At 44.7% G+C, this 14822-nt stretch overlaps 1 protein-coding gene across 1 annotated transcript in view; it reads right to left on the bottom strand.

Moving 5' to 3' along the window:
- The window catches only part of LOC121567823 (caseinolytic peptidase B protein homolog), a 68561-nt gene that overhangs the window by 26656 nt on the left and 27083 nt on the right, over positions 1–14822 (bottom strand). Inside the window, exons 4-5 of the mRNA XM_041878136.2 lie at positions 13706–13809; positions 9843–9971 (exon numbers count right to left, since the gene is read on the bottom strand). Of these exons, the coding sequence (XP_041734070.1) occupies positions 9843–9971; positions 13706–13809 (233 nt within the window). The remainder of the gene's footprint in view (positions 1–9842; positions 9972–13705; positions 13810–14822) is intronic.

The following is a 14822-nucleotide window of genomic DNA, read 5'->3' as shown; positions in this document are numbered from 1 at the left end:
GGCTGTTTTTCTGCAAAGGGACCAGGACGACTGATCGGTGTAAAGGAAAGAATGAATGGGGCCATGTATCGTGAGATTTTGAGTGAAAACCTCCTTCCATCAGCAAGGGCATTGAAGATGAAACGTGGCTGGGTCTTTCAGCATGACAATGATCCCAAACACACCGCCCGGGCAACGAAGGAAAGAAGCATTTCAAGGTCCTGGAGTGGCCTAGCCAGTCTCCAGATCTCAACCCCATAGAAAATCTTTGGAGGGAGTTGAAAGTCCGTGTTGCCCAGCGACAGCCCCAAAACATCACTGCTCTAGAGATCTGCATGGAGGAATGGGCCAAAATACCAGCAACAGTGTGTGAAAACCTTGTGAAGACTTACAGAAAACGTTTTACCTGTGTCATTGCCAACAAAGGGTATATAACAAAGTATTGAGAAACTTTTGTTATTGACCAAATACTTATTTTCCACCATCAATTGCAAATAAATTCATAAAAAATCCTACAATGTGATTTTCTGGAAATCTTTTTCTCATTTTGTCTGTCATAGTTGACGTGTACCTATGATGAAAATTACAGGCCTCTCTCATCTTTTTAAGTGGGAGAACTTGCACAATTGGTGGCTGACTAAATACTTTTTTCCCCCACTGTATATTAACACACAGCAGGTATTATATTAACACACAACAGGTCAGGAGTTAACTCCACTGCCACAGTAGGATGGGTAATTTTATCCCTCACAGTTCAACACAGAGTTCAACACAGAGTTCAACACAGAGTTCAACACAGAGTTCAACACAGAGTTCAACACAGAGTTCCACACAGAGTTCAACACAGAGTTCCACACAGAGTTCAACACAGAGTTCCACTGGCCCTTCAATGAGAAAGAGACATGCCGGAACACACAGCAGTCGGTTATTACCCCTATATTACACACACTAAAAGGGCTGAGGTAGCCTCAGGAGAGACGGCACGTTACAGTGTGTGTGTCAGTGATTGAGAGTGCACAAAGACATTTAGGAGCACAATTAAAAATATTTGCGGTAATAAAGCTAGAATCCTTAATTTTTACTAGGTGCACTGGTGCTCTTAAATTAAAAATTCCAGGTTGCACAGCAAAATATTTAGGCAAGTAAAATGGTCGCACTGTAGAGCCCTGGAGTGTGTGTGAGTGTGTGTCAGTGATTGAGTGTGTGTATCAGTAATGGAGTGTGTGTGTCAGTGATTGACAGTGTGTAATGGCAGTGTGGGGTGCCGGTCGTGTTGTCTGTACGGGTGGTTAGCATTGGCTTATGCCCTGCACTCTAACTCAGTGTCACACACACACACGTGCCATCACACACACACACACACACACACACACACACACACACGCCTCCGTAGCGATGCCGCATGGTATGTTGCGATGCTGTTTGTGTGTGTGTGTGTGTGTGTGTGTATAATCGATGTGGTACATGATCGTTGTGTTGCTGTGAGCGAAGACCAGTGAGAGTAATCGCCATGGTGATTATTGATAAAAACCTAAACGCCTGCCTTGCTCCCAAACCAATCGATTGCAATGATACAAACCACAAACATAAAGGAAAAAAAGCAATATAGCAGCTGACACACGCACACACAGCTCCCCTCACCTGGCTCACACACACACTGCCCCCCCCTCTGTTTCCAACATAATAAATAGCATCATTTAGGCCTTTAATATCAGCCCAACCCTCTGGGCCAAGGATCAACCCTAACGACCACTAACCCTCAGAGAGAGAGAGGGGAGAGAGAGAGGGGGGGAGGGGAGAGAGAGGGGAGAGAGAGAGAGAGAGAGAGAGAGAGAGAGAGGGGGAGGGAGAGGGGAGAGAGAGAGAGAGAGAGAGAGAGAGAGAGAGTGGGAGGGAGAGAGAGAGAGAGAGAGAGAGAGAGAGAGGGGAGAGAGAAAGGGGAGAGAGAAAGAGGGGGAGAGAGAGAGGGGAGAGAGAGAGAAGGGGAGAGAGAGAGAGGGGGGAGAGAGAGGGGGGAGGGAGAGGGAGAGAGAGAGAGAGAGAGAGAGAGTGGGAGGGGAGAGAGAGATAGAGAGAGAGAGGGGAGAGAGAAAGAGGGGAGAGAGAAAGAGGGGGGAGAGAGAGAGAAAGAGGGGGGAGAGAGAGAGAGGGGAGAGAGTCACACACACACAAACAAGCAATAACTATATTGAAACAGATGCAGTATAACTAAAGCAGTAAATTCACTTACAAAACCCCCTTTATTATTGCCTCATTAAAAATGGCTATTAGGAGTGTTCTCTACCTCCCTTCGCCCTCCCTCTGTTCTTCCGCTCCTCTCCCTTTTCAGTGCAGCTGGTGGGACAGGGACCCTGCTGGTGCCTGAGTGTCTAACCCCCCTGGTCAGGGCCATGCTCCACTCCATTACTCTCTGCCAGGCCTGTTGGGCCCTGTGTGGAGCCTGGGGGCTGGGTAGTGAGCTTCCCCAGGCAGGTTGTGGGCTGCTACTGTCTGTTACTGTCTGTTACTGTCTGTTACTCTGTCTGTCTGTTACTGTCTGTTACTCTGTCTGTCTGTTACTCTGTCTGTCTGTTACTCTGTCTGTCTGTTACTCTGTCTGTCTGTTACTGTGTCTGTCTGTCTGTTACTGTGTCTGTCTGTTACTGTGTCTGTCTGTTACTGTGTCTGTCTGTTACTCTGTCTGTCTGTTACTCTGTCTGTCTGTTACTCTGTCTGTCTGTTACTGTTTGTTACTCTGTCTGTTACTGTCTGTTACTGTCTCTGTTACTGTCTGTTACTGTGTCTGTCTGTTACTGTGTCTGTCTGTCTGTTACTGTCTGTTACTGTCTGTTACTCTGTCTGTTACTGTGTCTGTCTGTCTGTCTGTCTGCTACTGTGTCTGTTACGGTGTCTGTTACTCTGTCTGTATGTTACTCTGTCTGTTACTGTCTGTTACTGTCTCTGTTACTGTCTGTTACTGTCTGTCTGTTACTCTGTCTGTCTGTTACTGTTACTGTCTGTTACTCTGTCTGTCTGTCTGTCTGTCTGTCTGTTACTCTGTCTGTATGTTACTCTGTATGTTACTGTCTGTTACTGTCTGTTACTCTGTCTGTCTGTTACTGTCTGTTACTCTGTATGTTACTCTGTCTGTTACTGTGTCTGTCTGTTACTGTCTGTTACTGTGTCTGTCTGTCTGTTACTGTGTCTGTCTGTTACTGTGTCTGTCTGTTACTGTGTCTGTCTGTTACTGTGTCTGTCTGTTACTGTCTGTTACTGTCTGTCTGTCTGTTACTGTGTCTGTCTGTTACTGTCTGTCTGTCTGTCTGTCTGTCTGTCTGCTACTGTCTGTCTGCTACTGTCTGTTACTCTGTCTGTCTGTTACTGTCTGTTACTGTGTCTGTCTGTTACTGTGTCTGTATGTTACTGTGTCTGTCTGTCTGTTACTGTTTGTTACTCTGTCTGTCTGTTACTGTTTGTTACTGTGTCTGTCTGTTACTGTCTGTTACTCTGTCTGTCTGTTACTGTGTCTGTCTGTTACTGTCTGTCTGTCTGTCTGTCTGTCTGTTACTGTCTGTTACGTGTCTGTCTGTTACTGTCTGACTGTCTGTTACTGTGTCTGTCTGTTACTGTGTCTGTCTGTTACTGTGTCTGTCTGTTACTGTGTCTGTCTGTTACTGTTTGTTACTCTGTCTGTCTGTTACTGTTTGTTACCGTGTCTGTCTGTTACTGTTTGTTACTCGCTGTTAGTGTCTGTTACTCTGTCTGTATGTTACTGTCTGTTACTCTGTCTGTTAGTGTCTGTCGCTGTCTGTTATGGTGTCTGTCTGTTACTGTCTGTTACCGTGTATGTCTGTCTGTTACTGTCTATCTGTCTGTTACTGTGTCTGTCTGTTACTGTGTCTGTCTGTCTGTTACTGTCTGTCTGCTACTGTCTGTTACTCTGTCTGTCTGTTATTGTCTGTCTGTCTGTTACTCTGTCTGTCTGTTACTGTTTGTTACTCTGTCTGTTACTGTCTGTTACTGTCTCTGTTACTGTCTGTTACTGTGTCTGTCTGTTACTGTGTCTGTCTGTCTGTTACTGTCTGTTACTGTCTGTTACTCTGTCTGTTACTGTGTCTGTCTGTCTGTCTGTCTGCTACTGTGTCTGTTACGGTGTCTGTTACTCTGTCTGTATGTTACTCTGTCTGTTACTGTCTGTTACTGTCTCTGTTACTGTCTGTTACTGTCTGTCTGTTACTCTGTCTGTCTGTTACTGTTACTGTCTGTTACTCTGTCTGTCTGTCTGTCTGTCTGTCTGTTACTCTGTCTGTATGTTACTCTGTATGTTACTGTCTGTTACTGTCTGTTACTCTGTCTGTCTGTTACTGTCTGTTACTCTGTATGTTACTCTGTCTGTTACTGTGTCTGTCTGTTACTGTCTGTTACTGTGTCTGTCTGTCTGTTACTGTGTCTGTCTGTTACTGTGTCTGTCTGTTACTGTGTCTGTCTGTTACTGTGTCTGTCTGTTACTGTCTGTTACTGTCTGTCTGTCTGTTACTGTGTCTGTCTGTTACTGTCTGTCTGTCTGTCTGTCTGTCTGTCTGTCTGCTACTGTCTGTCTGCTACTGTCTGTTACTCTGTCTGTCTGTTACTGTCTGTTACTGTGTCTGTCTGTTACTGTGTCTGTATGTTACTGTGTCTGTCTGTCTGTTACTGTTTGTTACTCTGTCTGTCTGTTACTGTTTGTTACTGTGTCTGTCTGTTACTGTCTGTTACTCTGTCTGTCTGTTACTGTGTCTGTCTGTTACTGTCTGTCTGTCTGTCTGTCTGTCTGTTACTGTCTGTTACGTGTCTGTCTGTTACTGTCTGACTGTCTGTTACTGTGTCTGTCTGTTACTGTGTCTGTCTGTTACTGTGTCTGTCTGTTACTGTGTCTGTCTGTTACTGTTTGTTACTCTGTCTGTCTGTTACTGTTTGTTACCGTGTCTGTCTGTTACTGTTTGTTACTCGCTGTTAGTGTCTGTTACTCTGTCTGTATGTTACTGTCTGTTACTCTGTCTGTTAGTGTCTGTCGCTGTCTGTTATGGTGTCTGTCTGTTACTGTCTGTTACCGTGTATGTCTGTCTGTTACTGTCTATCTGTCTGTTACTCTGTCTGTCTGTTACTGTGTCTGTCTGTTACTGTGTCTGTCTGTCTGTTACTGTCTGTCTGCTACTGTCTGTTACTCTGTCTGTCTGTTATTGTCTGTTACTGTCTGTTACGTGTCTGTCTGTTACTGTGTCCGTCTGTTACTCTGTCTGTCTGTTACTGTCTGTTACTCTGTCTGTCTGTTACTGTCTGTTACTCTGTCTGTCTGTTACTCTGTCTGTCTGTTACTGTTTGTTACTCTGTCTGTCTGTTACTGTGTCTGTCTGTTACTGTCTGTCTGTTACTCTGTCTGTCTGTTACTCTGTCTGTCTGTTACTGTCTGTTACTCTGTCTGTCTGTTACTGTCTGTTACTCTGTCTGTCTGTTACTCTGTCTGTCTGTTACTGTTTGTTACTCTGTCTGTCTGTTACTGTGTCTGTCTGTTACTGTCTGTCTGTTACTCTGTCTGTCTGTTACTCTGTCTGTCTGTTACCGTTTGTTACTCGCTGTTAGTGTCTGTTACTCTGTCTGTATGTTACTGTCTGTTAGTGTCTGTCTGTTGCTGTATGTCTGTTGCTGTCTGTTATGGTGTCTGTCTGTTACTGTCTGTTACTATCTGTCACTGTCTGTTACTGTGCCTGTCTGTTACTGTGTCTGTCTGTCTGTTACTGTCTGTGTCTGATACTGACTGTCTGTCTGTGTGTGTGTGTGTGTGTGTGTGTGTGTGTGTGTCTGTGTGTGCGTCTGTCTGTGTGTGTGTGCGCGCGAGTGAGTGAGTGAGCGAAAGGGAGGGTGGTCACAGATGGATTCTGATTGGCTGTGATAGCGGTGCCGGTCAGGCGTGGTCAGGTCGTATGGGCAACAACATCTTTAATGTGATTGGTTTAGAATACATTTTTCTGTTTTGAGAAATTTCTCCAGTTTTTTTTATTTAAAAATGTATCAGGGAAGGAGAAGGGGGGGGGTGTGCTATTCCATTAGGTGAGTATAATTTGTTTAAGCACTTAGATTACTCATTCTTTCACCCTCCTCCCTCTCTCCCCTCTTTGCTGTGTCTAGTTCTACAAGTCAGTTTGAGGAAGAGCGAGAAAACAATGTAGGAAGGGAGAACGACAGTGGGAGAGATCCAACCTAAACATAACATTATTCCTGTAACTCAATCATGACAGTGTTTGTGTGTGTGTGTGTGTGTGTGTGTGTGTGTGTGTGTGTGTGTGTGTGTGTGTGTGTGTGTGTGTGTGTGTGTGTGTGTGTGTGTGTGCGTGCGTGAGTCTTACCTAGTATTTAAGACAGTGGTCTAAAGTTTTGGGGGTTTACAGTGGCTTGCGAAAGTATTCACCCCCATTGGCATTTTTCCTATTTTGTTGCCTTACAACCTGGAATTAAAATGGATTTTTGGGGGGTTTGTATCATTTGATTTACACAACATGCCTACCACTTTCAAGATGCAAAATATTTTTTCTTGTGAAACAAACAAGAAATAAGACAAAAAAACAGAACCACATATTCTCAATTGGATTGAGGTCTGGGCTTTGACTAGGCCATTCCAAGACATTTAAATGTTTCCCCTTACACCACTCGAGTGTTGCTTTACCAGTATGCTTAGGGTCATTGTCCTGCTGGAAGGTGAACCTCCATCCCAGTCTCAAATCTCTGGAAGACTGAAACAGATTTCCCTCAAGAATTTCCCTGTATTTAGCGCCATCCATCATTCTTTCTATTCTGACCAGTTTCCCAGTCCCTGCCGATGAAAAACATCCCCACACCATGATGCTGCCACCACCATGCTTCACTGTCGGGATGGTGTTCTTGGGGTGATGAGAGGTGTTGGGTTTGTGGCAGATATAGCGTTTTCCTTGATGGCCAAAAAGCTACATTTTAGTCTCATCTGACCAGAGTACCTTCTTCCATATGTTTGGGGAGTCTTTCACATGCCTTTTGGCGAACACCAAATGTGTTTGCTTATTTTTTTCCTTTAAGCAATGGCTTTTTTCTGCCCACTCTTCCGTAAAGTCCAGCTCAGTGGAGTGTACGGCTTAAAGTGGTCCTATGGACAGATACTCCAATCTCCGCTGTGGAGCTTTGCAGCTCCTTCAGGGTTCTCTTTGGTCTCTTTGTTGTCTCTCTGATTAATGCCCTCCTTGCCTGGTCTGTGAGTTTTTGTGGGCGGCCCTCTCTTGGCAGGTTTGTTGTGGTGCCATATTCTTTTCATTTTTTAATAATGGATTTAATGGTGCTCTGTGGGATGTTCAAAGTTTCTGATATTTTTTTATAACCCAACCCTGATCTGTACTTCTCCACAACTTTGTCCCTGACCTGTTTGGAGAGCTCCTTGGTCTTCATGGTGCCGCTTGCTTGGTGGTGCCCCTTGCTTGGTGGGGTTGTAGACTCTGGGGCCTTTCAGAACAGGTGTATATATACTGAGATCATGTGACAGATCATGTGACACACAGGTGGACTTTATTTAACTAATTATTGGACTTCTGAAGGTAATTGGTTGCACCATATCTTATTTAGGGGCTTCATAGCAAAAGGGGTGAATACATATGCAATTTTTTGAAACAAGTTATTTTTTTCATTTCACTTCACCAATTTGGAGTATTTTGTGTACAGTGGGGAGAACAAGTATTTGATACACTGCCGATTTTGCAGGTTTTCCTACTTACAAAGCATGTAGAGGTCTGTACTTTTGTGAGACCTCTACATGTGAGAGACGGAATCTAAAACAAAAATCCAGAAAATCACATTGTATGATTTTTAAGTAATTAATTTGCATTTTATTGCATGACATAAGTATTTGATCACCTACCAACCAGTAAGAATTCCGGCTCTCACAGACCTGTTAGTTTTTCTTTAAGAAGCCCTCCTGTTCTCCACTCATTACCTGTATTAACTGCACCTGTTTGAACTCGTTACCTGTATAAAAGACACCTGTCCACACACTCAATCAAACAGACTCCAACCTCTCCACAATGGCCAAGACATCAGGGTTAAAATTGTAGACCTGCACAAGGCTGGGATGGGCTACAGGACAATAGGCAAGCAGCTTGGTGAGAAGGCAACAACTGTTGGCGCAATTATTAGAAAATGGAAGAAGTTCAAGATGACGGCCAATTACCCTCGGTCTGGGGCTCCATGCAAGATCTCACCTCGTGGGGCATCAATGATCATGAGGAAGGTGAGGGATCAGCCCAGAACTACACGGCAGGACCTGGTCAATGACCTGAAGAGAGCTGGGACCACAGTCTCAAAGAAAACCATTAGTAACACACTACGCCGTCATGGATTAAAATACTGCAGCGCACGCAAGGTCCCCCTGCTCAAGCCAGCGCATGTCCAGGCCCGTCTGAAGTTTGCCAATGACCATCTGGATGATCCAGAGGAGGAATGGGAGAAGGTCATGTGGTCTGATGAGACAAAAATAGAGCTTTTTGGTCTAAACTCCACTCGCCGTGTTTGGAGGAAGAAGAAGGATGAGTACAACCCCAAGAACACCATCCCAACCGTGAAGCATGGAGGTGGAAACATCATTCTTTGGGGATGCTTTTCTGCAAAGGGGACAGGACAACTGCACCGTATTGAGGGGAGGATGGATGGGGCCATGTATCGCGAGATCTTGGCCAACAACCTCCTTCCCTCAGTAAGAGCATTGAAGATGGGTCGTGGCTGGGTCTTCCAGCATGACAACGACCCAAAACACACAGCCAGGGCAACTAAGGAGTGGCTCCGTAAGAAGCATCTCAAGGTCCTGGAGTGGCCTAGCCAGTCTCCAGACCTGAACCCAATAGAAAATCTTTGGAGGGAGCTGAAAGTCCGTATTGCCCAGCGACAGCCCCGAAACCTGAAGGATCTGGAGAAGGTCTGTATGGAGGAGTGGGCCAAAATCCCTGCTGCAGTGTGTGCAAACCTGGTCAAGACCTACAGGAAATGTATGATCTCTGTAATTGCAAACAAAGGTTTCTGTACCAAATATTAAGTTCTTCTTTTCTGATGTATCCAATACTTATGTCATGCAATAAAAAGCAAATTAATTACTTAAAAATCATACAATGTGATTTTCTGGATTTATGTTTTAGATTCCGTCTCTCACAGTTGAAGTGTACCTATGATAAAAATTACAGACCTCTACATGCTTTGTAAGTAGGAAAACCTGCAAAATCGGCAGTGTATCAAATACTTGTTCTCCCCACTGTATGTCCATTACATGAAATCCAAATAAAAATCCATTTAAAGTACAGGTTGTAATGCAACAAAATAGGAAAAACGCCAAGGGGGATGAAAACTTATGCAAGGCACTGTATTTGGACATTCTTGGGATGCAGATTATTTGCAACAAGTTTACACATAGCAGCTTTTCTGATCCATTAATTAAGTGCAGTTTAGAGACTTACTCATACCAAATGGCAACAATCATTTTTTTATTAACAATTGTTCTTCAGTTCAATCTCCTTAGAAATGAGTCATTATCTTTCTCCAGACTTCACATTCAATATGTTATACCCTTAACACCCAACACTAATAAAATACTAATATAAATCACATCACGCACACACACAAAAGAGCCTTCCCTGGTGTTGCCCCAGGGCAGGCTCTGTGCGAGGGTCAGAGTTCAATTAGGGCTGGAGGGAGGTAGGGCTGGAGGCAGGGAGGGGCCCAGAGGGAGAGTAGGAGGGATGTTCTGCTCTGGGGGTGTGTGCGTTTGTTAGAGGAGCACAGAAACACAATCAGTCACTTCAAGTCCACTTGTCAGTGTGTGTGTGTGTATGTGCGTGACTCACCTTTCTCCAGCAGCATGCGTACAGTGAGTGGGTCGTCGGCGAGCGTTGCGTAGTGCAGGGCTGTGCAACCACGGAAACCAGCCCTGCTACTTAGCCTGCTACTAAATTCATCCTCCCTGGATACCAACACTGAGAGAGAGACAGAGAGAGACAGAGAGAGAAATAAAAAGAGAGAGAGGAGGAAAGAGAGAGAGAGAGTGAAATAGGGGAGAGAGTAATGAAAGAAGAGAGATGAAAGTCACCCTGATAGTGTGTTCAACAACACTAGATCATGCATAGTAATGATATACACTCTACTAGTAATGATACACACTCTACTAGTAACGATACACACTCTACTAGTAATGATACACACTCTACTAGTAATGATACACACTCTACTAGTAATGATACACACTCTACTAGTAACGATACACACTCTACTAGTAACGATACACACTCTACTAGTAATGATACACACTCTACTAGTAATGATACACACTCTACTAGTAATGATACACACTCTACTAGTAATGATACACACTCTACTAGTAATGATACACACTCTACTAGTAATGATACACACTCTACTAGTAATGATACACACTCTACTAGTAATGATACACACTCTACTAGTAATGATACACACTCTACTAGTAATGATACACACTCTACTAGTAATGATACACACTCTACTAGTAATGATACACACTCTACTGGTAACGATACACACTCTACTAGTAACGATACACACTCTACTAGTAACGATACACACTCTACTGGTAACGATACACACTCTACTAGTAATGATACACACTCTACTAGTAATGATACACACTCTACTAGTAATGATACACACTCTACTGGTAACGACTCTACTAGTAATGATACACACTCTACTAGTAATGATACACACTCTACTAGTAATGATACACACTCTACTAGTAATGATACACACTCTACTAGTAATGATACACACTCTACTGGTAACGATACACACTCTACTAGTAACGATACACACTCTACTAGTAACGATACACACTCTACTGGTAACGATACACACTCTACTAGTAATGATACACACTCTACTAGTAATGATACACACTCTACTAGTAATGATACACACTCTACTGGTAACGACTCTACTAGTAATGATACACACTCTACTAGTAATGATACACACTCTACTAGTAATGATACACACTCTACTAGTAATGATACACACTCTACTAGTAATGATACACACTCTACTAGTAACGATACACTCTACTAGCAACGATACACACTCTACTAGCAACGATACACACTCTACTAGCAACGATACACACTCTACTAGTAATGATACACACTCTACTAGCAATGATACACACTCTACTAGCAATGATACACACTCTACTAGCAATGATACACACTCTACTAGTAATGATACACACTCTACTAGCAATGATACACACTCTACTAGCAATGATACACACTCTACTAGTAATGATACACACTCTACTAGTAATGATACACACTCTACTAGTAATGACACTCTACTAGTAATGATACACACTCTACTAGTAATGATACACACTCTACAGGTAACGATACACACTCTACTAGTAATGATACACACTCTACTGGTAACGATACACACTATACTAGTAATGATACACACTCTACTAGTAATGATACACACTCTACTAGTAATGATACACACTCTACTAGTAATGATACACACTCTACTAGTAATGATACACACTCTACTGGTAACGATACACACTCTACTAGTAACGATACACACTCTACTAGTAATGATACACACTCTACTAGCAATGATACACACTCTACTAGCAATGATACACACTCTACTAGCAATGATACACACTCTACTAGCAATGATACACACTCTACTAGTAATGATACACACTCTACCAGTAACGATACACACTCTACTAGCAACGATACACACTCTACTAGTAATGATACACACTCTACTAGTAATGATACACACTCTACTAGTAATGATACACACTCTACTAGCAATGATACACACTCTACTAGCAATGATACACACTCTACTAGCAATGATACACACTCTACTAGCAATGATACACACTCTACTAGCAATGATACACACTCTACTAGTAATGATACACACTCTACTAGTAATGATACACACTCTACTAGTAATGATACACACTCTACTAGTAATGATACACACTCTACTAGTAATGATACACACTGTACTAGTAATGATACACACTCTACTAGTAATGATACACACTCTACTAGTAATGATACACACTCTACTAGTAATGATACACACTCTACTAGTAATGATACACACTCTACTAGTAATGATACACACTACTAGTAATGATACACACTCTACTAGTAATGATACACACTCTACAGTCGTGGTCAAATGTTTTGAGAATGACACAAATACTAATTTTCACAGTCTGCTGCCTCAGTTTTGATGATGGCAATTTGAATATCCTCCAACATGTCATGAAGAGTGATCAGATGAATTCCAATTAATTGCAAAGTCCCTCTTTGCCATGAAAATGAACTTAATCCCAAAAAAACAATTTCCACTGCATTTCAGCCCTGCCACAAAAGGACCAACTGCCATCATGTCAGTGATTCTCTACTAGTCTCCTTTATTAGACACACACAGCCCTTCTTTCTCTCCCTCCCTCTCCCTTTCTATCCATCACTTAGTTTTCTCCTTCCAAACCACCACTTGTCATCCTCCCTCTCTCCCTCTCATCGTCTCCCTTCCTCTCTTTCCCTGGAACTTTGTCTCTTCACTACCTCTCTCCATCGCCTAACCCCCCTTCTCTTCCTCTCCCTCCCCCCTCTCCCCCTCTCTCTGACAGGCTGGCTGGTGTGTGTATGGATGTCTGAGAGGGATAATCACAGCAAACTCAATAAAGCGTCGCGCAGGCCCACCCAGCCCATCTATCAGCGCGTGTCTGGGAAATGCTTCCCCGTGCAACGCCGCCCCGCGTGGACCCAAAACTGACAGCTATATAAATGTGTGCAATATACATATCACATATAAATATGTCTGCAGAGCCAGCAGAGGCTGAGTCTGTGGGGGGGTGTGTGTGTGCTTCCACAGAAAACAAATAAAACAACGCCACCACCAGAAAATAAATAATGGGGAAGAAATGAAACTCTTACATATATGCAAATATGGGGGGGGGGGCTCATAATGTCTGTCTCTACAGTTAGAATTCATCTATGTAATAACAAACTAATGACCAGGGCATAATCTGCGTGTGTGTATATTTCTGTCTGTAACATCTATCTATCTATCTATCTATCTATCTATCTATCTATCTATCTATCTATCTGTCTGTCTGTCTGTCTGTCTGTCTGTCTGTCTGTCTGTCTGTCTGTCTGTCTGTCTGTCTGTCTGTCTGTCTGTCTGTCTGTCTGTCTGTCTGTCTGTCTGTCTGTCTGTCTGTCTGTCTGTCTGTCTGTCTGTCTGTCTGTCTGTCTGTCTGTCTGTCTGTCTGTCTGTCTGTCTGTCTGTCTGTCTGTCTGTCTGTCTGTCTGTCTGTCTGTCTGTCTGTCTGTCTGTCTGTCTGTCTGTCTGTCTGTCTGTCTGTCTGTCTGTCTGATCAATCATCGCGTGTAAGATACACTCCAGCTTGTCTCTGAGTTGGGGGGTTAGGAGGATGCTCCAGCTTGTCTCTGAGTTGGGGGGTTAGGAGGATGCTCCAGCTTGTCTCTGAGTTGGGGGGTTAGGAGGATGCTCCAGCTTGTCTCTGAGTTGGGGGGTTAGGAGGATGCTCCAGCTTGTCTCTGAGTTGGGGGGTTAGGAGGATGCTCCAGCTTATCTCTGAGTTGGGGGGTTAGGAGGATGGATGGATGGATGTCATAGTTACCTTCCAGTGAGTGGATGCCCTTCTCTCTGGACGTGTCATAGACGTTGTTGAAGTCATCTCCTGCATTAGGGTCAGCACCAGACTCCAGCAGAACCTTCACCACGCTGGAAAACACAAACAACACAAACATTTAGTAAAACAACAAGGGTGTGTGTGTCATCTGACAATGGACTACAGCCATTTCAGCTAATTGTGATATGACCAGCGACCTCCCTGGCTGTGGACCAGCGACCTCCCTGGCTGTGGACCAGCGACCTCCCTGGCTGTGGACCAGCGACCTCCCTGGCTGTGGACCAGCGACCTCCCTGGCTGTGGACCAGCGACCTCCCTGGCTGTGGACCAGCCACCTCCCTGGCTGTGGACCAGCCACCTCCCTGGCTGTGGACCAGCGACCTCCCTGGCTGTGGACCAGCCACCTCCCTGGCTGTGGACCAGCCACCTCCCTGGCTGTGGACCAGCCACCTCCCTGGCTGTGGTCCAGCGACCTCCCTGGCTGTGGACCAGCCACCTCCCTGGCTGTGGACCAGCGACCTCCCTGGCTGTGGTCCAGCGACCTCCCTGGCTGTGGACCAGCCACCTCCCTGGCTGTGGACCAGCGACCTCCCTGGCTGTGGACCAGCGACCTCCCTGGCTGTGACTAAGGTGCTCCCTCCTCCCTCCACTGCTCAGACTGATCTACCTCCAGTCTTGCCTCAACGTTTTGATTTTTTTACATCTCATCTTATTGACATTTGTTTCTTGTAGATGTTCCTGGAATTCCCATTATAACTGTTTAACCATCTCCAACATCCCACAACCCTCCAGGCCACAGGTTGGCCACACAGGGGTGGGGGTGAGTCCCCATGGGAACCATGGAAAATGGGCAGGGTGGACTCCAACCCCCTTACCCCCCAGTGTCCCCAAACTAGCTAGGGGTGCTAGGGGACGTTTCCGGCGCTGTGTGTGTGTGAACTCCTTCAGTGGAGCGGACCGACCCGGCAGTCACCAACGCGTCAAAAGACACACTTCTCCCATGGCAACAGTGTTCAGTGTGACCCCAGCGACATTCCAGGTACCGTCACTCCGTCTACACCCCCCACTACCCCGGAGGCCCGGATCCAGATCTAACCCCCCCACC

Source organism: Coregonus clupeaformis, chromosome 6 (assembly GCF_020615455.1).
Source record: "Coregonus clupeaformis isolate EN_2021a chromosome 6, ASM2061545v1, whole genome shotgun sequence".
Taxonomy (NCBI): domain Eukaryota; kingdom Metazoa; phylum Chordata; class Actinopteri; order Salmoniformes; family Salmonidae; genus Coregonus; species Coregonus clupeaformis.
This window is presented reverse-complemented; position numbering and strand designations above follow the sequence as displayed.